At 41.1% G+C, this 24,357-nt stretch overlaps 1 protein-coding gene across 8 annotated transcripts in view; it reads left to right on the top strand.

Annotated features, from left to right (window-relative positions):
* Positions 1-24,357, top strand: part of LOC134207939 (disks large 1 tumor suppressor protein) — a 202,909-nt gene that overhangs the window by 171,342 nt on the left and 7,210 nt on the right. For 4 of the 8 annotated variants that reach the window (XM_062684020.1, XM_062684015.1, XM_062684021.1 and 1 more), the window contains 12 exons: positions 4,530-4,562; positions 4,628-5,448; positions 7,956-8,031; positions 8,102-8,239; positions 8,305-8,453; positions 8,523-8,775; positions 8,834-8,936; positions 9,248-9,292; positions 9,443-9,484; positions 9,944-10,021; positions 23,824-23,970; positions 24,037-24,319. In XM_062684020.1, the coding sequence (XP_062540004.1) occupies positions 4,530-4,562; positions 4,628-5,448; positions 7,956-8,031; positions 8,102-8,239; positions 8,305-8,453; positions 8,523-8,775; positions 8,834-8,936; positions 9,248-9,292; positions 9,443-9,484; positions 9,944-10,021; positions 23,824-23,970; positions 24,037-24,319 (2,168 nt within the window). The remainder of the gene's footprint in view (positions 1-4,529; positions 4,563-4,627; positions 5,449-7,955; positions 8,032-8,101; positions 8,240-8,304; positions 8,454-8,522; positions 8,776-8,833; positions 8,937-9,247; positions 9,293-9,442; positions 9,485-9,943; positions 10,022-23,823; positions 23,971-24,036; positions 24,320-24,357) is intronic. The other 4 variants (XM_062684016.1, XM_062684017.1, XM_062684018.1 and 1 more) reach the window with 4 other exon arrangements.

The following is a 24,357-nucleotide window of genomic DNA, read 5'->3' as shown; positions in this document are numbered from 1 at the left end:
GGAACTTCCGGAGGAACTCCCGGAGGAACTTCCGGAGGAACTCCCGGAGGAACTTCCGGAGGAACTCCCGGAGGAACTTCCGGAGGAACTCCCGGAGGAACTTCCGGAGGAACTCCGAGGAACTTCCGGAGGAACTTCCGGAGGAACTCCGGAGGAACTTCCGGAGGAACGCCGGGAGGAACTTCCGGAGGAACTCCGGGAGGAACTTCCGGAGGAACTCCCGAAGGAACTTCCGGAGGAACTCCCGATGGAACTTCCGGAGGAACTCCCGAAGAAACTTCCGGAGGAACTTCCGGAGGAACTTCCGGAGGAACTTCCGGAGGAACTTCCGGAGGAACTTCCGGAGGAACTTCCGGAGGAACTTCCGGAGGAACTTCCGGAGGAACTTCCGGAGGAACTTCCGGAGGAACTTCCGGAGGAACTTCCGGAGGAACTCCCGGAGGAACTTCCGGAGGAACTCCCGAAGGAACTTCCGGAGGAACTTCCGGAGGAACTGTTGATTACACTTATCCGTTCGTCGAATTTCTGGCAGTAGTCATCTGTCCGATACTCCTTTCGCCGACAATCGCTGGATATTGTAACGCCACAGTTTATGTGACCTTTTGTTCGATACAGATGATAACCGTGATCGATTTTAACTGACAACGAGGTAGTGATCAGAGCCAATATTCAGTCCTCTAAATGTCCGCACATCGATAACATCCGAGAAAGGTCGCCCATCTACCAGAACATGGTCTATCTGTTTGCAACTTTCATCACTGGGATGTCTCCAGGTATGCTTTCGGATATTCTTCCGTGCAGAGTAGGTACTACTGATGGCCAGGCCATCCCTCTGACATCAGAAAACTTTGCAAGCCGTATGCTGTTGTCATTTGTAGCGATTGCCATTTCCCTAGCGATAATGGGAAGGAAAAAGTCCTCTCTACCGACATGAGCATTAGCGTCTCCGATAACAATCTCCACGCCTTGCTTTGGACACTCTCCATAGGGTTTATCAAGATATTCATAAAATGGAGTATTGGTCGTTGGGTCCACTGCTCTGAATTCACGTTGTTCGGATCTAGGCCATTTAGCTTCTTAGATAGCTGCCACGTTCACTCCAACCTTCTGCAGTTCACAAGCCAGAAAGCTGACTAGGGTCCTGACATTCCAGGTAACGAGTTTTGAATTATAGATCTTATTTCATTGCCGGGCCGATTGCCAAAAGTAACGTTTTCGTTTTCTTCTTTGTCCATTTTTGGTGATATTTGAAAGACTTCAGTAAGTTACCTTATCGGGGTCGTGTTTCCTTTATCACCCACTAGCTGACGCGATACAGCGTTCCGTTAATCATCCGCTGGGTAGCAGGCAAACGCTGTTCGATCTCCACCTTCTGGTGGATAGACGCTCGAGACGAACCTTCTTATTCTAGCTGATGTCATTAGGACAACACAGTGCCTAGACTGCACTACCAGCTAAGTAGACGACCTTTAGCTGACGGCATTTTGTCATCGGTCGACCCGTGGAAGCGTGAGATACGAACTTGTGAGGACCAGAGCTATGTTGTACGCTTTTTACTTTGAAAACAATCAGTTCGGATGCAGAAAAATTGACATACATTTTGCACAACGTTAAAAATATTGGTTAGAATTCAAAAACTCAAACCGCATTGGACCATTTTTTATCTATAATGGCCGCCAACTTTCAAAACATGGTATGAAGCAAGATGAATACACCACTAGGTGTTCCAATCTGCCAGACTCACGATTCAGCCATCTTGGAGTTTAGTATGGGAGAGTCAGGTTTGTTTTCGTTTTGCACTGAAAATGAATTTTTCACCCCCGCCTTCTTCTCTTCTACATACTTGACAGATTGGAGCACCTAGTACTGTATTCATCTTGGTATGAAGTGCTCCATTTTAATGAAGCTGAAATAAAAGTCCATAATGCCGAAGTTGGAACTAGTGTATATAATGACTACAGCGTTGCTTAAGACCAAATCGTGAATATGGTCACAGTCAATGCGTGCGAACTGAATGAGCAAGTGTTATATATCTGTGGAGATAATCAGATCGTTTATTGTTTGCTAAATCTGAATCATAATTAGTTATCTCATTACGTCACATGTGGAAGTCCTCTATTGAGCACGGATACGATAAGATGCTGAATTTTCTGAAGTAGCAGACGTTGATCTTGGAGAGGGGTTGAAGCAAGCAACCCGAGGTCCTCATCAAGCGAGATGGAAATGCACGGAAGAGCATTCGCATTGCGCTGAGTTCAAGGCGCTTCCGATTCCACAGAGATTACCCAAAGTAAGAGGGCGAAATATGTGCTTTAATTGCCTTGGGAAAGATCATTGAAGTGTCGACTGCTCGTCGGACAAATCCTGCCAAGGGTTGCACCATAGTTTTACTACACGCCGACAACAGTTCAAACAATATCCAACAATGGATGTAATAGACAAAACTTTCGACCTCCTTCTGTGTACAGAGTTTTAATGGATAGTGGATCCCAAGTTAATTTGATTACACGGTCCGTAGTCTATATATTTGCCTTGGAGCTGGATTCGTCGAATGCCACGATGTTCGTGGTGAATAAAACCAAGACGTAGTCATTCAGCTACGATGTGGTTCACCTTCCGTCGAGATACAGGAATTCCCAAGGTCAAGTGTTTGGTATCAGACCAAGTGACAGCAAATCTCCCATAATCATCATCGGTTATCGATACCAGCGCACTGGAGCTTTCCGCTGGTGTTTAGCTGGTATTTCCGAAATTTTTCCATCCACGCAAGATGATTATACTTTTGGATACTGAATCAAATGGTTCCTTAAATTGTAGCTCGGAGAGATAGCATTATCTGACAATCCCAATTTAATTTTGTTGTTGGTGGAATGTATGAATGTATGCGTTTTCTGATGGAACAGCACATTCGCAAACTGTCACGATGGACGAATTCAGCCAGTCTAGTCAACGTTTCTGGAAAATTAGCAAGCTGGGAGATTCCAGACCGCTGGCATTACGGTAGTTTCAGGCACTGAAGAGAAGGCTTTCGCAGCACCCGAATATGTAGGAACAGTATCAGTTATTGAGGAGTACCAGAGTCTGCTGTTCAACGACCATCGAATACCACTACTAGTAGTCGTATGATGTTTGAAATATCGGCTAAGATGTCTGTCCGGTCGATCAACGACGATATAGATGGGTGCTATCATTGAAAACTGTCAGCTCTATAGAACACTCAGCGAATCAGAAGGATTCTTCCTCCAGAACACACGAGCCCACGTATCAGCGATCAACTCAACTGACAGAAAATCTTCATATTGTATTATGGTTGATTTGTACCGACAAGAATCAAATGGGGTTCTAATACTAAACAGATACATATCTTTTATAATTCTAACTCCTCCACAGGGAGACAGGAGTTAATAACGCCAAGACAAGACCATACTTAAGAAGAAATATCATCAAGTTTCCTAGCGATATCCGATTTTTTGACTTTGCTTTGCTTGATCGAGGCTTCACTCAATTCTCGGCCTTTATACACTTATGAAGTTATGAAGCAATTTAAAAAAATAGCCAGTCCATGAGGCATTCCCTCGAATTTCCACGGAAAATTGTCTCGATTTTTATGAAGCTCTATGGATTTCGAACACAATTTTTGGAAAGATGTTCAAAAAGATGTTTGGAAGATGAATGCTCAGGAACTTTATCAAGTTCGGAGAAATTTAACCATTGAAACGTGTATTGCATTTCTATACCAGCTAAGGAGTAATCACCTCTAAAATAGGAAAGGGAACCATACGAAAAATGTTTAAACCCTACTTTGAAATCATCTGTGTCGGAATCCGTGTCCAATCCTTCTTGACTGTGTATACCCATATTTTATTCCCTCACTCGAGAAACGTCAACGTCAACACGCTCACGCCTAAGCATTAAAAATATCTTACCACATCATCGTTCGTGGTGGCGGTGCTCGATTGCCGCAGATTCGCCAAACTTTTCCGCGCGCGGCTCTAATACCCACTGACTGACTTTGAGTGAGTTTGGGCGGCCGCCGCGCTTCATTTCGGCACACATATGCAAGCGCAGAAGCAAACAAGCAGGCAGCACATTCCTATCAACCGGCGCGCAAAGTCACCACACCGCAATCACGGAACGAAAATATGAAAAACGAGCAAAATTCCCTCCTATTTTCGGTTGCGCATAACCATTGGCCCCCTCGAGTAGATGTAGCAGCAGCAGCAGCAGCGAGAGGCACAATTCGGTTAAATTTTCCATCACTTCAATCGCTTTTGGTGCGCGAAATTTCTACTTACACCCCTTTTCAGATCAGAGTAAGTGCATCGTCGTGACCGAGATCGGATCGATCATCCGCCCGTCTTCCCGTCTCGAAGAGCTATGAAAGTAAGATTGATGTTGATGTAGATTTTCTTCCGTTTTAATTAGTCGTATCCGTTTGTAATATTCTAACCAATATTGTCGTCTACGTTCGTTAGATCTTCTGAGAAACGTCAATAATTTGTCTCTTTTGTTTTATTTCTTTCCGACAGGTAAACACATCCAATTCGAGCGATTCTAAACAGGTCAGTTGCACTTCCCCATTAATCACAAGATCGCAGGAAGTAATATTTTACCGAATCAATTTCAGCTCAATGGCGATTCCGTTTGGGAGTACGACGATATTGCCCTGGTACGGGGATCCACCGGTCTCGGGTTCTCGATAGCAGGCGGGACGGACAATCCGCACATCAACTTGGATGCGTCGATTTATATCACCAAAGTGATCCCGGGCGGAGCAGCGTATGCCGATGGACGGCTGCAAGTCAACGACTGCATCGTGGCCGTGAACGATATGAATGTAGTGAATGTGAGCCACGGTGAAGCGGTGGATGCGTTGAAGAAAGCCGGCGAACGGGTAACGTTACACATACGAAGGAAGCGACCGCCCGCGCAGGCCCCCAAGCAGGAGGAAATCGATCTGTTCAAGGGCACCAAGGGTTTGGGTTTCTCGATTGCCGGCGGAATTGGCAATCAGCACATCCCTGGTGACAATGGAATCTACGTGACGAAAATCATGGAAGGAGGGGCGGCGCACGTTGATGGTCGACTGGCCGTCGGCGACAAACTGATCGGCGTGCGAACCAGTGAAGGGGAACGGAATCTCGAAAACGTGGTCCACGAGGAAGCTGTATCCACGCTGAAGGCAATCACCAACAAAGCAACGCTGATCGTACAGAAAACCAACATCCTGCAAGCGCTGGCCAATTCGATCAACAACCTCAACTCGTTGTCCACCAGCGCGATGAACCAGGTCGGTCAGAGCGTGGTGGACCATGCGGTGTCGGGCGATCTGCGGTCCCACTCGCCCATGCTGGACAACTCCTCGTCGCGGTACGCGTCATCGAATCTGCTCGAGTCGGGTCTCCCGGTGGGAACGCCGCGGGCGGTTAGCAATGAGGATATCTCAAGGTAGGTTGATTTTTATGCTGTTAGTGCATGGTGGTTTGATTGATTTTTGCCTTTCTCGTATACTAAGTATACGGTAAAGGCTATATAATCGCTCCAAAAACAAACTTTTTATAGAAGGCCCGAAGACCCATAGTGTTATATACCGATCGACTCAGCTCGACGAATTGAGGTGATGTCTGTGTGTATGTGTGTGTGTGTGTGTGTGTGTGTGTGTGTGTGTGTGCGTCTGTGCGCACCCACCCAAAAAAAATGTCACTCATTTTTCAGGTACTTATCCTTAACCGATTTACTCGCAACAAGTTGCATTCGACGCAGGACACTCTGCCATTGTTTCCTATTGAAAATTGGTCAGATCGGACTATGGGCTCGGAAGTTATGGCCAAAATACCACTTTTATTACAGAAAAAAATGTCACTCATTTTTCATGCACTTATCCTTAACCGATTTACTCGCAACAAATTGCATTCGACGCAAGATACTCTACCATTGCTTCCTATTGAAAATTGGGCAGATCGGACTATGGGCTCAAGAGTAATGGCCAAAATACTATTTTTATAATGCACGAGAAAGGCACCATTACCGCTAGGTGGATTAATCAGGGTTTTTTAAACAGTAATCAATTAGACAACTTCGGATATTGATATCCCAACTGTAAGGCCGTCTTTAGTGCTTAGAAAGGCCATGATTTACGATACGTGGACTTTTTAAAATGTAATTTCAAATTATCATTGCTATCTAAATGAACAATGAACGCAAACACCCGAGTCTGAAATCCATCCCAATCCAACAAACGACAAACTATTAAAAATTTCAACACTAAAGGCTGAAAACTAAAGACTGAAGATTAAAGACTGAAAACTAAAGACTGAAGACTAAAGACTGAAGACTGAAGACTGAAGACTGAAGACTAAAGACTAAAGACTGAAGACTGAAGACCAAAGACTGAAGACTAAAGTCTGAAGACTAGAGACTGAAGACTAAATACTCAAGACTGAAGACCAAAGATTCAAAACTAAATACTAAAGACTAAAGACTAAAAATAATAAAGAGACTAAAGAAAATAAAGAGACTAAAGAGACTTCAGACTAAAGAAAATAAAGAGATTAAAGAGACTGAAGAGACTGAAGAGACTAAAAAGATTAAAGAGATTAAAGAGACCAAAGAGAATAAAGAGACTAAAGAGATTAAAGAGATCAAAGAGAATAAAGAGACTAAAGAGATTAAAGACTAAAGAGATTAAAGACTAAAGAGATTAAAGACTAAAGAGACTATAGAGACTAAAGACTAAAGAGACTAAAGACTAAACAGACTAAAGAGACTAAAGACTAAAGAGACTAAAGACTAAAGAGACTAAAGAGACTAAAGAGACTAAAGAGACTAAAGAGACTAAAGAGACTAAAGAGACTAAAGAGACTAAAGAGACTAAAGAGACTAAAGAGACTAAAGAGACTAAAGAGACTAAAGAGACTAACGACTAAAGACTGAAGATTAAAGACTAAAGACTAAAGACTGAATACTAAAGACTGAAGACTAAAGATTGAAGACTAAAGACTGAAGACTAAGGACTGAAGACTAAAGATTGAAGACTAAAGACTGAAGACTAAAGACTGAAGACTGAAGACTAAAGACTGAAGACTAAAGACTGAAGACTAAAGACTGAAGACTAAAGACTGAAAACTAAAGACTGAAGACTAGAGACTGAAGACTAAATACTCAAGACTAAAGACCAAAGACTCAAAACTAAATACTAAAGACTAAAGACTAAAAATAATGAAGAGACTAAAGAAAATAAAGAGACTAAAGAAAATAAAGAGACTAAAGAAAATAAAGAGATTAAAGAGACCAAAGAGAATAAAGAGACTAAAGAGATTAAAGAGACTAAAGAGACTAAAGAGATTAAAGAGACTAAAGAGATTAAAGAGACCAAAGAGAATAAAAAGACTAAAGAGACTAAAGAGATTAAAGAGATTAAAGAGACCAGAGAGAATAAAGAGACTAAAGAGACTAAAGAGATTAAAGAGACTAAAGAGATTAAAGAGACCAAAGAGAATGAAGAGACTAAAGAGACTAAAGAGACTAAAGAGACTAAAGAGACTAAAGAGACTAAAGAGACTAAAGAGAATAAAGAAACTAAAGAGACTAAAGAGACTAAAGAGACTAAAGAGACTATAGAGACTAAAGAGACTAAAGAGACTAAAGTGACTGAAGAGACTAAAGAGACTGAAGAGACTGAAGGGACTGAAGAGACTAAAGACTAAATACTAAAAACTGGAGACTGAAGACAAAATACTAAAGAAAACAGAAAACAGATACCTTTCAATGCTGCCACCAAATTACTTCTGCTGGATAGTTAGAAATCAAAATTGAATGACAAGAAGTTGCTACTTTTCAGCTTCTCGTGTTCAGTCTTATGTGATTTAGGCTTATGTTGAGGTCCCGATAATAATTGCATATTATGATAAGCTTTCTTTTATTAACCATTCTTTGTTTTTTTTTTAATTCAACAGAGAACCTAGGACAATTGTTATTCAAAAGGGCCCATCCGGGTTAGGCTTTAATATTGTTGGTGGTGAAGATGGACAGGTGAGTTGGATCCGCACGAATGGTTCCTGTCTATAATGCCCTAACAAACTAACCTTCATCCTATTCGCAGGGTATTTTTGTGTCATATGTACTCGCAGGGGGCGCGGCTGATCTTGGCGGTGAGCTCAAACGAGGCGACCAGCTGCTCAGTGTCAACGGCGTGAGCCTCGCTGGGGCTTCCCACGAGCAGGCCGCTGAAGCGTTGAAGGTTTGTTGCTTGTACTGATTGATCATACACTTTCAATTGCTAACATTGGTGTTTTTATTCCGAAGAACGCTGGTGGCACCGTGACACTGTTGGCGCAGTACCGCCCGGAGGACTATAACCGCTTTGAACAGCGGATACAGGAACTGAAACAGCAGGTTGTGGCCGGTACCGGAACCTTGCTGAGAACATCACAGAAACGGACATTGTATGTGCGGTAAGTATTTTCCGTTTGTATCCAACGCAATTATATTCAAATCGATTAAACTTCCCCTCAACTCGATAGAACGTTATTTGATTACGACCCGAATCGGGACGATGGATTGCCGGGCCGTGGACTGCCTTTCCGGCACGGTGATATACTGCATGTGACGAATGCCTCCGATGACGAATGGTGGCAGGCGCGACGGGTGATTGGGGATGACGAAGAGGAGAGCATCGGAATTGTTCCGTCGAAGCGACGGTGGGAACGGAAACAGCGGGCACGGGACCGAAGCGTCAAGTTCCAGGGCCACGCCGGCGGGGGCAACATGGACAAGGTTTGCCAATGCTCCAGTTTTGTATTGCTTTTAGATTTTGAATGCATTCATTTCGTAGATGTCAACCCTGGATCGTAAAAAGAAGAACTTTTCGTTCTCGCGGCGGTTCCCATTCATGAAGAGCAAGGACGATAAGAACGAAGACGGTTCGGATCAGGAACGTAAGTGGTAGTTCAATGATTCGCTTTTAATGGTGGCAAAAAACGAACGAGAATATTTGATGGCTCATGCTGGACATTTTACGTCTTCTATTTCGGATATATTTTTAAACATTTTTTTACCGGCATTATCCGTAATTGTATCGTATATAGCTTTATTGAATTCGCTTTGCTGGTTTTTCTTATCCCCTGTGCTGTCCTGACTTTCGTTACCAATAAACTTCGGTTATCTCGTGTTTTTTGTTCTGTCAGCAATATTTGCCGCTTATGTTTGTTAATTTATCTTTTCGACTGATTTTGTTTACGTTTTTTAGCGAATGGCAATGTGTGTGATCAGAATAATCATGATTCCGACCAACGTAAGTTTCATTTTCCCAAAACAAAAAATCTCTTTTTTATGTTCTGTATGTCTATAAATGGTGAGGCTCATATCCCCAAGGGCTAGATTACGTACAGACGCACCTACAAAACCTACAATCGCCAAACTCATGTCTTCCATTCATTTCCAGCTTTCATGCTTTGCTACACACAAGACGACGCAAACGCCGAAGGTGAGTTGAGTTATTTTCTCTATCCATTCATTAGCCAAAATGCTCTTACAGCAAAATTACACATTCATACCACTAGTTTTAAATCTGAATCAGGTTGATCATTTATTAGTCATGCAACAATTGGCTCTTTCTAAATTAATAGAATAAACACAACGGATAGAGCATAGATTAGGGGTAAAACGGACAACCGTGGCTTTCAGCCTGAATTCAGGGTTAGAGATTTTCAGCTAGAATTAATGAGTCGAAAGCTGTGTGTTTGTCCACCGCTTCGATTATTTTTTTCATCAACGAAACTGATCAATTATTGTTCTCCACATGCTTCTGAACCTTCTTTCCGCTCGTGCGTTTTGCCTTACAAAAAAATTATGAAAACAAATCGACAAAAAAACCCTTTCCGCCTTTTTTCTGTTCGCTAAACTAAACCAAAAAAATACAATCCACTCCAAAACACCCATCCAGGGGAAATAATCTACCGCGTGGAGTTACCCGACATGGAGCAGATAACTCTAATTTACCTGGAGAATAATGATGCTGATTGTAAGTCTGGCTTCCGTCTATCTTCTCACTCTCCTTATCTCTTTCTCTATCTACATCTTTCTTCTGTTCAGTTTTTTTTACTGGTCTAACACAATTCATACGCCGTAGTATTACTACCAACTATCCGATCTACAATAATTACACGACTTTTGCAATTTAACCTGTCCTGTTTTTGTTACCTCTGCGTGCCCATTTTTTGCTATCTTGAATTTTGGTGTCAATTTTCTAATTGACCGTCATCTTCTAAAGTGGTGGCGCGCAAAGGTTACGATAAAGAGAAAATAACTATCAGAAGAAAGCATGTCTTTATGTGTGTTTTTTTGTTGTTACTCGCCCTACTAGTAATATCAAAAATGTATCCCTCCTTCTGAAGGACAAATACCTTTTGGTGACATGTTTGTTACTTTCTGGATATGAGTAGTTTGTAACAAAGTTTGCGTTTCAGTATGATTTTTTCGGTAGTGAATAGATATTTTATTTTGAAAATTCTGTTGAATTCGTGTTCCTTGCATGGTAGGGTAGTGTTTTCATGTGTTTCAAACAAACGTTCACGTTCGAAGTAGGTAGTGAGGTGGTGCAGAAAACTGATTTTGCTTCGCATTGGTCGTTTCATTTTAAAACAGGGGGTAACTGTTTACTAATAGAAGAATTTTCAGGATGAAACCACTTTTTATTTTTTTAAAATTTATACAAGTTTGAAACGTTGATCATCTTATATAACTATCTACCAAAAACATCTATTTCCAACCGATAATTTCTAGAATAAAATAATGCAAAGCAAAATCGATTCTACATTTAAAAACTCTCTCTAATAGTTAGTAAAATTTCGTATATGAAAGTATATCAGAAGACTACAATTTTCATCATATTCACCATTTTCGGAATATTGTAAAGGTTGAAATTGCATCCTGCTGCTTTGTAGCATTTTTGAGAAACAATTTCGCTATTCAATAAATTGATTCCAAAAATCTATTTTAGAGTACGGATCTATTTTACACTTCTCCAGTTCGAACTCTTTCAGCGCCTTGCACGACTCAGTGTTACACACTCGATTAGATTGCCTAAGCCCGTAGAGTGTCTTTCGCACCGATATACCTGCTCCGTTGTGATAGCGATCCATGAATAATGGGGTTCCATGAATATGATTGCGAATATTTGATCTATGGATCCACTTTAAGGTCGTGCTTCACCGCCAGCGCCAGATGGTATCGGATGGTGGGATACCGTACTACCGGAGAATAAACTTCGTCGAAATCGATTCTTGGCCGCTGCGAGCACTCCTGCACTACCAAACGCACCTTGTACCGCTCGATGTCACCAAATGGGACTCGTTTTGTTTCGAAGGCCCTGCGTATTGCTTTCCGGTCGCTAAGAGAGTGGCCAGCTTCATTCTCCTCTAGGGCCTTGATTAAATCGCACATGGCCGCGATCCACTGCTGTCTAACCGGTTTACCGATTCGGCGCTCCCGCTGGCAGTGTCTTGAGCAGGGTTTGCAGAAATCGCTCACAATAGATAACGAACAACGATAAAAGAGAGACAAAAACCTCTACGAATCATAACAAGCCATGAAAACAAAACTATCGTGCTTGTATACAAGTTGAAAAAAAAAAACTGATTCGGAAAGGCGGAACCCACCGAAGAGGTTTGATAAAACGATGTTGGTGACCATATTTTTTTCGCACAGCTGTGTAAAACAAGTTGAATGCGTCATCAGAACCGGTGCCCCCCCCCGCAATTGGGGCTTATTAAAATAAATTTAGCATGGGTACAGCTACAGCCCTCCGAATCAGTTCATTATCGTAGCAGCTACCGAAAAACGTCTCTCACGGTATGCTACCAATCGAGAGTGTATAAAGACATGATAAGTGAGAGATTTTCTCATTCTCCTTTGGATTCAAACCCTGGTCACGAGCCTTGCTGCTGATTAGCTGGTCTATCTGATTACGACGTGATGAGTTAAAATTGTATTTGCAGCTGATTCTCTCATTGTTGTAGCAAATGTTGCGGAACGTCCTCTTGCGTTGCGTTGCGTTGTAACGGAGTATTTCGTAGATTGCATACTGATAGTTTTCATGTATATTCTTTACCTTTCTTACCCCAATTGCTTATGGATTTCCATTTGGGATTCAATGGAAATCCAATTGGGGGTCCAAAATGATAAAACATGAAAGCTATCATTGCCGGCCACGCCCATCTTCTCCGTTACTAGGAAAAGGAAGGAAATGATGATATGACATCTACTTAACGTGAGGCCAGCGACTCACCGACGCCCTCATAGATGTCAAGGAATTGGATGGTGGGTAGGGTATGTGGCTTAGGAGTATCATTATAAGCAAATGATAGAAACTTTGTGGAAATACGTTGGGAGTGACTTTGCTAAGAAATTTATGTCACTCCATTATCCTTGCCGATGATTTTCCTCGGATGGGGCGAAGGTATTAGCCTTGCCCTGGCTAATAGCCTAGGTTTAAGCGCCTTTGCTCGCTCTCTGAAACGAAAAAAGAGCAAAAAGAAATTAAATTCCCCTTCCCCCCTGATATGATAATGATTTTGATCAACAAATGAATTCTAAGTGGATGAATAAATGATCAAACGGCTGCAAACAAGCCTCTATTGTCGTATTTAATAAGTATAACAACATAAATATCCTCATAAACATAATTGCTGTAATAGATATAATATATTTATTTATTACTAGTCGACCCGGCAGACGTTGTCCTGCATAGTAGGCGAGAATGTGCGTTCCGAACTGTCCATGCAAAGTTCACATAGGAATCACAATTTTAGTTTTTTGCGATTTGCTCAACTTTACTCGTAATTTTCGCATTAGGAAATATCATATAAACCCGTCGGAAACTATAACGAATGTGTCTGCTGAAGAAATGAAAAAAATCCATCCAGCCGTTTTCGAGTTATGCGGATACGAACACAGACCATTTCATTTTTATATATAAGATATTCGCTCATAAGAAACGGCGTTGATCCGAAGATGTCAAATTCCGTTCCCACTCCGACCCAGCATGTTCTAAAGTTGGTCTTAAAATATTGATTACTCTTACATTGTTACCATTTGAAAAACAAGTCTAAGTAAGAATTGATTGGGTGAGTAACATAAATGTAGGAAAAATTATTAATTAGAAGTAGCAGAACATACACCATCTTATTTCACAAAAAAAAGCTAACTAGTTATTACATGGAATTTTTTATTCTTTGGGTACATTTATCACCATCACGATTTATTTTTCAATTTTGTTTCAGGTTGAAAGTGAAATAAAAAAACCCGTTTCGGCGAAAAAAATATATTCCACGAACTTTCCGACAATCGAGTCATGCCTGTATAAAGAATTCATTTTTCTTTTCACAACATAGATGAAAAGACGTATCGAATTTTAGAATAACAAGAATAATGTTCAAAAACTTACCAAATTTGGATTTCACTTACGGGTACTATCCCTACATTACCAGCAAATGTTGCGGAACGTCCTCTTGAACCAAAACCATATTACGACTGATCTGGACCAGACGCTCTAGATCGAACACTCGATATTCCTTGAATTTTGTTTCTTACCACTCTCTGCTTCTTCCGCCGGTTGGATCTTCAATTTCTTACCTGCTGGCGCTCCAAATGGGCTCGAAGTACTCGTAGTATTGAGCCCCATCAGCTAGAATGCAGCCAGCCATCATGCGTTTATGCAAATTTATGTGCAGTGAAAAAAATCACTTTTATATAGATTTCAAAAAAAAAAATCAGCTCGTCAACGTATGATTCCGAGCTGTCGCATTTGTCTACCCGATATTCCTGGTTAGGCAGTTGTTCTAAAAAGCTTTCCGTAGCTTGTCCCAAGCTTATTTGGTATTTTTTAGCGCTACGAGATTGTGGCCAGCGCACGATAAATGAAAATAATGATAATTACATCGTCGTCGATTGCTTGCTGTTTTGTTGTGTTACCAAGTACCTTCGCGAATAAGTGTCATTTTCATCGCTAACGCCCACGTTCAGATTCTCAATAATCGGTAAAGCGACCTTGTTGATTCCTCCGCTTCCTACTTTCGACACTCCGGCTGCGTTCCCAGCTCCCGGTAATCCAACTATGCTTCCTTTGTCGTTTATTCGTCTTATTATTTTATGGTTTACACTTGGCTATGGCCACACGCTGGGCGCATAACCTTTTTCAGAGTGAATGGAAAATATCCGATTAGAATCAACTACTAACGACTAATCAAACGTTTGTTTCAAACCCAAGCATAGGGGCGGTTCCTTCATTGGTGCTGCCACCTAGAAAAAATATGAAAACATAGAAACATGGGAATTTCATGACATGGGCTTCTGCATGGAATCTTTTTGGATTTTCGAAAGAAATCCCAAAAGAAAAGAATCAGTTTAGAAGCCCAAAATAAATTGGTTCACAGACTTCCACTTGGCAGACCAAAAGGATTCCAGAAGCGTGAAATGCTTAGGAATTCTTCTTGCTGCTATTCTGCTTTACGTGCGCTTACTCGGAACCCATTTAAACGTACAAAGGAGTTCCGTTCGGAGATCCAAAAAAAGGATTCCATTCGGAAGTTCAAACCGCTCCGTTCGGAAACCAAAAAGAATAAATTAGACTTCCTTCGGGCTATGAACGGAGATCTTTTGAGCTTCAGAATGGAATTATTTTTGGATTTTAAACAGAATCCTTCGGGGCTTACAAATGGAATTCCTTTGGATTTTTGAACGGAATCATTTAGGGTTTCCAAAAAGAATCGCAACCGAATTCCGTTTGGACGACCAGAAGAAACCCGTTCAAAAGAGCCAAAGAACGAACGGAACCAAAAAAAAGAAAAAGAGCCAAAGAACGAACGAACTTCCGCGCGAATCATTAGGGCTTACGGACGAAGATGCTTTTGGATTCCGAACGGAGAGATTTGGGCTTCCGAATGGAATCCTTCTTTTGGATTTCCGAACGGATTTTTTTGTTTTTGGGCTTCCGAAAAGAATCCCGAAAGGATACCGTTTGGAAGCCCAAAAGGATACGGTTCAGAAGCCCAGAAGGAACCCGTTCGAAAGTCCAAAAGAATTCCGTTCGGAAATCTAAAAGAAGGATTCCATTCGGAAGCCCAAATCCGTTCGGAAACTCAAAAGAACATATCGGACTTTTTCCGGGCCTACGAACGGAATATTTTTGGGCTTCCTCTAGGAATGCCTAAAGGATTGTTTTAAAAGCCAAATAGAATTCCGTTCGAAAGCAAAAGAAAATATCTGCCTTCTTAAGTTTCCAGGAAAGGAAAGGATCCTTTCGGGATTCTTTTCGGAAGCCCAAAACTAGAAAACCCAGAAACAAAAAAAAATCCTTTCGGAAATCCAAAAGAAGGATTCCATTCGGAAGCTCAAATCTCTCCGTTCGGAAGTTCCATTTTTTTATTCAAATAAAAAGTACATTCCGTTTTTTGGGTTTTCAAACGAAATAATATCAGCTTCCGAACGGAATATATTTGGTCTTCTGATTTTCGAGCGGGATCCTTTTGGGATTCCTTTCGCAATCCCAAAAAGATTTCGTACAGAAGCCCAACATAATTCAAAAGACCAAAAGGATTCCATTCGATAGCCCAACTCGTTCCGTTCGTAAGCCCAAAAATCTTCGTTCGTGCGCCCGAAAAAAAGGCGATCCGTTCTTTTGGGCTTCTGAACGAAGCGAATTGAGCTTCCGAACAGAATCGTTTGGTCTTCTCGGTTTTGGTCTTGGCGGATTCCGTTCTATGGGATTCCTTTTCTTTTTTCCGCTTTGGAACGGATTCTTCTCGGAAGCCCAAATGATTTCTTTTCAAAAGCTAATTTGAATTCCGTTGTAAAGATCTAACCATAAGCTAAAAAGAATTCCGCTCGGACGCCCAAAAAATCTTCATTCTTACACCAAAAAATCAGTCCGATCCATTATTTTGGGTTTTCGGAATGATTGATTTGGGCTTCCGAATAGAATACTTTTGTACCTCTGAACGGATTTCTTTGTTTTGGGATTCATTTCGGATGTTCGGATAGATTCCGTGTAGAAGCCCAAAATGATTGCATTTGGAGGCTCAGAGGGGTCTCGTGCATAAGCGAAAAAGAATTCCGTTCGGAAGCCTAAACGATCTCCCTTCTTAAGTTCAAAGTAGTTCCGTTCGTAAGTTTAAAGGAATGCCGTTTGGAAGCCCAACACATCTCCGTTCGTACGCTCAAAAAAGTACATTCCGTTCTTTTGGGTTTCCAAAGAGAATGATTTGGGCTTCCGAACGGAATATTTTGAGTGTTCCGAATGGAAATCTTTTGGGTTTCCGAACGGAATTCTTTTTTAGCTACGGAATGGATTCCCGAAGGGGATCCTTTTCGGAAGCCCAAAGAAATTCCGTGCAGAAGCTCAAAATAATGTTATTCGGAAGCCCAAAAGAATTACGTTCGGAAGCCCAAAACATCGCCGATCGTAGGAGGCCAAAAAAGAATCCCAAAAAATCTCTGTTCGTAAGAGCTTAGCAATGCCGTTCGTAAGCCCAAAACATCTCCGTTCGTACGCCCAGAAAAGTACGTTCCGTTCTTTTTGGTCCGGCGTTGAACTTAATCTAGAATTAAAAAAAAATACCTTAATAAAGCTTAAAAAAATTTGTTAGGTTTCCGAACGGAAGAATTCTAAATTGATGCCTTTTGGACTTTTGAAAGGAATTCTTTTTGATTTCCGAATCTCCGAATATCTTCTGGCAGCAAAAGAAAATTTCTATGAAGAATTAGAAATTTTCCATAAAAAATTAGGAAATTGTCAATAATGAAATCAGGGTATGAGCAATAAATAAATATAAAATTTTCAGAATTAATGTAAAATTTCCATAAATAATTGAGAAATTTCCACATAACAAAAATAAATTAGCACCTTTCAGCACTTTTATTTAACAAATTGTGGCTGGCAAATTGATACTTGGGATTAGTACCTTTTCTTATACAGTAGTAGTTTTATACCTGGCCACGTCCTTACAATCACGGAAGGAAGGGAAGAAATGTTAGTTAGCTACTAGAGAAGATGCAGGGAATCCATACTACTTTCATAGATGTCTCGTGAAGGATATTTGTGTTAGTGGGTAAGGTGAATAATAGGGAGCTCTATTCGACAATATAGAGCGTTTGTCTATAATAGTATGTGCTGATTTTTTTTAAAAATATATTTGTTAATTTACTTACGAATCGTCCAAAGCAGAACAAAATACACTGGATTCTGTTTTTCAAATTTGCACTCATCCAGAATGTTTAAGGCAAATTAATAATCATGTGATTTGTCGTTGATTTGTTCAGGATTTTTTTGAAACATGTTGCAAACATTTTGGTGGTGAATTGAAGTCACACGATCAAAAATACGAACAAAAAAAAATCGTGTAAAAACAGAATCCTGTGTAACCTGGATCATGCAAATGTTCCGCATCATATACAAAACACGTTCAATCACACACTTATCCACTGATTGCTAAAAACAGAACCACAAACTCGGATTTCATGAATATTCTGTGTCTTATCTAAAACACGTCCGATCGCGCACCAATTATTTACTCCCTTGACCGCGCGAACTATCTGCTTACTAAGCAGAGGCACGACAAAACAGGCACTCAAAAAAAAAAGCAAAAATCGCAATTATTAAAGAAGAATTTTTCATAAGAAATAAAAATGCCGTGGAACAAAGAAATAAAATACAAAATTTTCATACATCGATATTAGCAATAAACAATAAGGCCGTTACAAATATACTGCCTTTCGGATGGTCAAGGGAGAGGGGGGGGGTCGGTTAATAAGAAATAAATATTAAAATTGAAAAAAATCAAAAAACTTCATTTTTTTTCTTTGTTTTCTTAGTTTTTAATGCTCTTTATTGATTATTTTGTTTTGTTTTGAAAATTTGGAAAAAAGGAAAAAAAAAATTTTTGTAGACAATTTTGTAATGCCGTTACACATATGCTTTACAAAATTGTCTACAAATTTTTTTTTTCCTTTTTTCCAAATTTTCAAAACAAAACAAAATAATCAATAAAGAGCAATAAAATAAACTAAGAAAATTTCCACACAAAATACAGAAAAGCAATAAACTTTATAAATTTTCCATGAACTTTCAACGCTTTTAAAGAAAGGGCCTTCCTTAGCCGGCGAGTACGATGCGCGACTACAAAGCAAGACCATGCTGAAGTTGTACAATCTAATCTAAACAACCTAGTGGCTGGGACGATTCTATCCGCAATTTTCTGATATTAATTTCTAAAAATCCAAAAAGTGAGTAACTGGTACATGTACATTTTTCGGATCTACAACGTTGACGTTGTGTATATGGCAAATGACAAAATGACCATTGTTGTTTTGGTGTACGGGTCAACTTCCACCAGAAAACATACGCCATCCACTGGCAATGTTATGAATTTTATACAAATTCGGGCGAAAGAGCAGAATCGCGTTCGTGAAATGTTGAAATCAGTATTTGTGTAAGTGTCGCAAGACGACGACGGCGGCGTCTCGGGTGCCGGTAACAAAAGAACGGTGACTGTAAACTCACACTTCATTAATTAAATTTAGACGTCAGCAATCAGATGGTCGGGAAAGTTGAGCCTTTTTGAGCTACTTTTCGATTCTCAGCCCCTCCACCAAACCCTCGTCAGTCGCCGGATCCGCAGCCCATACGGTGGCGTTTTAGGGTACGCGTCTTACCGTCGCGGCGGCCTGATGATGACTGACAACTTGTTCTTCTCGGAGGCATTCCTCTAACTACCCGGATTAAATGGCAACCAAACAATGCAACGATCATTGGATAGACGACATGGACAAACGGATACAATGGACTCACGACAAGATGAACTTGCAACGACAACAATAACGAATAATGGATATCTAAAAATAGATTCTGTGTGGATTAGACTGGCCCAGGAAACAAAAAGTTGTCTAATTCCACGGGGCACCCCCCAGGATTGTGTCTTTCAATTTCACAGAACATTGTATGATGATTAAATGAACTTTTATATGGGTTTCGGCTGATGCGATTCGATCAAAAAACCCAAAAATACACAAATCAGCTCCTAATAATTCAGCCGAAAATTATATAAAAGTTTATTTAATCATCATGCAATGTTCTGTGAAATTGTTTTGTAGCATACCAACTGCCGTTTTTGCAATTCTGAGGTCAATCCGAGCAATCAGAACCAATTTCCAGATCGAATGAGTGACGGAGGTGTATTTTCCTATACATTTTGGCTGAAATCCCCATACAAACTTCAAATCAAATGCGCCAGCTTATGCAACAAGCGATTGAGCTGAAATTTTCAGAGATTGATTTTCTCACCAAAGACACAATCCTGGGGGGTGCCCCGTGGAATTAGACAACTTGTAGTGTATATGCATATGCAGTCTCCGTTCTTCTGCTTGTCGTTTATGGAACTGTCAGTGTGGAACGCACCTATCTCTTTCTTTCCCATGATTCTTCTTATGGCTGTCAGTGCGGAATTTTCTATGTTGGCTACGAAATGAACTGTGGTAGAGGTATACAAGTGTCAGTCCCGTGGGTGCCCCGTGGAATTCGACAACATTTTTTTCTCGCCATAGTAATCTGGGCCAGTCTAGTGTGGATTCTGTACAGCAGAATACCATAGTAGATCACGGCACAGTAGCGGTCAAGAACACAAAGTGCCTACCAAATAAATATATGAATAAAAAAAAATTGCATGGCTAGTTGAAATTTGTCTATGTGTTTTTTCATTACCTAGGTAAAAGCCTACTAATATTTATTCTTAATTGATTTCATTCCTCAAAATGAGGACACGTGTTTAGAAATGCACAAAGTTCGTTGAATATTTTGTAGTCGTTGATTGATGCAGTTTACCCCTTTTAGAAACTATTGTACGTTTCATTCATTCTAATTTTAACACATTTAGAACGCTATTCTATCATAAAACAGATAAAGCGGGAGCTCCTCCGAAACCGGCCGTTTCGCCACGTTCTGGCGCTGGCGTTCCCATTCGTTATCGACATATATATTCACGACTTCCGCGGCGGAGTACTCAACTTCGTTGAAGGATGTCGGCTATCCTGGGCGTTGCTCTTGCGACTGCTCTCCACTGTTCTGGGTTCTGGCACATTTTTCTGACGATGTTATCGGTGTTAGTGTCCGTTCCACATGCTTCCAACATCGCACGCCTCTCCGTTTCGAACCGGGGGCATGTGAACAGGATGTGTTCAGCCGGTTTTGTCACGTCTGAGCATTGCGGACAAGCGGGCGAAACCGCGTCTTCCGCGTCGTCTTCCTCCACCACCCATTTGAAATGCATCATGCCCGCGAGTACACATGCCGCTTCGCGAGATTCGGTGCGATATACGCTGATGACTCTCAGGCACATCATTAGCCTATGAGTAATCTCCAGCTTTCGCACGTTGCAGTTTACGTTCAACGCCGATTCCCAGGCTGGACCTCCGTAAAGTAGTATTGAAACCGCCACGCTAACCAACAGCCAACAACGTAGTAGCCAACAACCAACAGGCGTAATTGACGTGACTTTTAAAGCTCAACTTATCGTCGAGCATCACCCCCAATTGTTTCAGAGATCTCTAGGATGTGATGTTGCAGCCGCCGACTCTAATTGTCGCCTCTTGAACCGATTTCCGGTTGTTAACGCCTATCACCTGGATGAACGTCTACAATGGCATCAACGCAGAATTACAAAGACGTAATCTCATGGGAGACCGTCAAAGTAAGACACATCTACCTAGGAAATAAGACGCCTTGTGAATTAACCTTTCCCGTCAAAAATTGTATATAGTTTTATTGTCTCAGTCGATTCTTTGGCTTTTTAAGGTCAACTTTCCTGAAGAACCCAATTTTTTTAAAGCCTCTAACTATTTTAGAAATCGAAAACAAAACCCGAAAAAGTGCTGCACTTTTAAAATTCATCCGATGTTCGTTCAAAGTCGGGCAATCTTGAAAAACAGCACTTCTTCGATTTTTTTTGTTTAAAATTTTAAAAATACTGAGAGGCGCAAAAAAATATGGGTTCTTTGGGAAAGTTGACCTTGAATAAAATAAATAATCAATTGAACAAATGAGTAATTTTTTGACGGGAAAGATCAATTGATTTTCTGGTTTCTACGGCTCGAGTTTTCATAATAAAAATGGCTACAATCCGGCTGTTATACTGCATTAGGCCGATACAAATATTTAAAATCAATTTTGTCTCCCCCTCGGTTTTTTTTGCCAAAAAGTAATATTTTGAAATAAAATTCGGATAATTTTGAGGATTTTCAAAACATTCTTTAACAAATCCTAGGAGTTTTTTTTTATTTTTTGCATTTTAATATTTATTTTTTATTTTCCCCCTCCTTGACTTTTCGGTGACCAGTAGGACAATTTATTTACACAGCCTTTTTTATAAGCCGTGCGGTAAGATGTTTGGCTACAAAGCAAGACCATGCTGAATACGGCTGGGTTCGATTACCAGTTGGTAGTTTTTTTAAGGAGATTCTTTACTGAAAAAGGCACCGCACTTTGTTCTGATTTATTTTTCGCAAAATCTAACTTGAAAAACCCTGATTAATCCACCTAGCGGTGATGGTGCCTTTCTCGTGCATTATGAAAATAGTATTTTGGCCATTACTCTTGATCCCATAGTCCGATCTGGCCAATTTTTAATAGGAAATCATGGGAGAGTATTCTGCGTCGAATGCAACTTCGATTAAGAATAAGTGCCTGAAAAATGAGTGACATTTTTTTACTCAATTTTTCTATAAAAAAGTGGTATTTTGGCCATAACTTCCGAGCCCATAGTCCGATATGACCAATTTTCAATAGGAAACAATGGTAGAGTATCCTGCGTCCAATGCAACTTGTTGCGAGTAAATCTGTTAAGGATAAGTGCCTGAAAAATGAGTGACATTTTTTTACTTAATTTTTCTAAAAAAAAGTGATATTTTGGCCATAACTTCCGAGCCCATAGTCCGATATGACCAATTTTCAATAGGAAACAATGGTAGAGTATCCTGCGTCGAATGCAACTTGTTGCGAGTAAATCGGTTGAGGATAAGTGCCTGAAAAATGAGTGACATTTTTTTTTTGAGTGGGTGCGCACAGACACACACACACACACACACACACACACACACACACACACACACACACACACACACACACACACACACACACACACACACACACATACACACAGACATCACCTCAATTCGTCGAGCTGAGTCGATCGGTATATAACACTATGGGTCTCCGGGCCTTCTATAAAAAGTTTGTTTTTGGAGCGATCATATAGCCTTTACCGTATACTTAGTATACGAGAAAGGCAAAAAATAACGTTTTTGATGGTTAAACGGTTAAGATGTCCTGATAGTCTCGGCGGCACCGTTGAGGCAGGGTTTGCCATACAGAGTGAAACCATGAGAGTCGAAGCTTCTGGGTCCATCTGCGTTGTGACAACCAACAGCGCGGCGTGGGAGTCGTGAGCGGAAAGTGTTAGGTGAAATACTCAGCTGGGGCATTTGATAATACATTATTTGCTATGTCTGAAACTCGATTATGCATATGCACAACATGTGATAGATTTAGTTCGGAAAAGGTATTGGAGGGTAACAGCCCCTTCGGTGGGCTTTGATCCCACGACCCCAGTACGCTAGACAGGTGCTTTCCCTACTAAGCTACGAAGGACCTCCGTCGTCCTCCGCAGCTTAGCGGGTACTGATGAAACCAAATTCCCAAGCCCCGGGCCACCAGCCAAACTCTCGCAATACATTTTCAGAACTAACTCTCTCATACGTATTTTTGTACACATGCCAACCTCAGAGAAACAGACGTCTCACTCAACACATGTTCCATCGTTCACCTTTTTAACGATGGATTTAATTTTTTGTAGGTGGTCAATCGGCCACCGATGGCGATTCCATCGATTTTGCTTTCGTTTGGCTGGTGGCCCGGGGCTTGGGAATTTGGTTTCATCAGTACCCGCTAAGCTGCGGAGGACGACGAAGGTCCTTCGTAGCTTAGTTGATTAAAGTACCAGTCTAGCGTACTGAGGGTCGTGAGTTTTGCTGGTTGGGATGGGCTGGGAACGAATTGTCATTGTTATTGTCAACCCATAAGATTTCACAGTTTTGTACACAACATGCTGAATTATGCCAGAAATGCTCGGTTTTTAAAACTGCGCTGATTCAGAGGTTAATAAGATTTGGTACGAAGTATTTTTCAACACTTATGTCTGTATGTCTGTGGTCTAACTCTCAAGTCCCTAACTGGTTCCTTATCTTGCTGCATCACTCAAACAATATGTATGTAAAATAAAAATAAACTACTTTTATTGTTACCCTAACCCCATAGTAAGGCATTGCATCCCTGAAATGGCTCACGTTTCCCATGTTTCCATTATAATCGATGTTGTTATTCTCATTGCCTACGAAATTGCATTAAACTGCTCAATAACTGTTTATTTTCTGACTGTGTTTAGTCCTCCCCGCCACCAAATTGATTGATTGCATTGATGTACATTTCCGTGTCAACCCCAATTTCCGAAATATGTTTCCAAAGCCCCGTTTTCGAGGCGTTCAAGTCACCGACGGAGCATTAAGTCCGTTTTACCCTTTCGTTGGTGTTTCCCAATTCGCACTCGGGTCCAAATTTCGCAAGTTTCGTCACAGTGAGAAAGATTTAAATGCACTTGAGCAGTTTAACGGTTTCAGTGGCGCGTGAAGAACTTTGCTTGCAGTCATATACACGTCACTGTGCCCGAATCGTTGAAACTAAGCGTCGGTTTCGTTTTTGTTTCTAATTTTCTCCTCATGCAGCGGAGGAAAACATCCTTTCGTACGAATCGGTCCAACGTTTGCAGATCAGCTACACCCGACCAGTCATCATCTTGGGCCCGCTGAAAGACCGCATCAACGATGACCTCATCTCGGAGTATCCGAACAAGTTCGGATCTTGCGTTCCTCGTGAGTTGCCTCCTTGGAGTTTCGTGGGATTCTCGCTCATTATGAGTTTCATTTTACCATTCACAGATACAACAAGACCCAAGCGGGACTACGAAGTCGACGGCCGGGACTATCACTTTGTGGCGTCGCGGGAACAGATGGAGAAGGATATTCAGAACCACCTGTTCATCGAAGCGGGCCAGTACAATGACAACCTGTACGGTACGTCGGTGGCATCGGTTCGCGAGGTGGCCGAGAAGGGCAAGCACTGCATTCTGGACGTGTCGGGCAACGCCATCAAGCGGCTGCAGGTGGCCCAGCTCTTCCCGATTGCGGTCTTTATCAAGCCGAAATCGGTGGAATCGATCATGTAAGTGTTTTGTTTTCGCGAGAGTTTGATTGAGGGAA

This window comes from Armigeres subalbatus, chromosome 1, assembly GCF_024139115.2.
Source record: "Armigeres subalbatus isolate Guangzhou_Male chromosome 1, GZ_Asu_2, whole genome shotgun sequence".
NCBI lineage: Eukaryota > Metazoa > Arthropoda > Insecta > Diptera > Culicidae > Armigeres > Armigeres subalbatus.
This window is presented reverse-complemented; position numbering and strand designations above follow the sequence as displayed.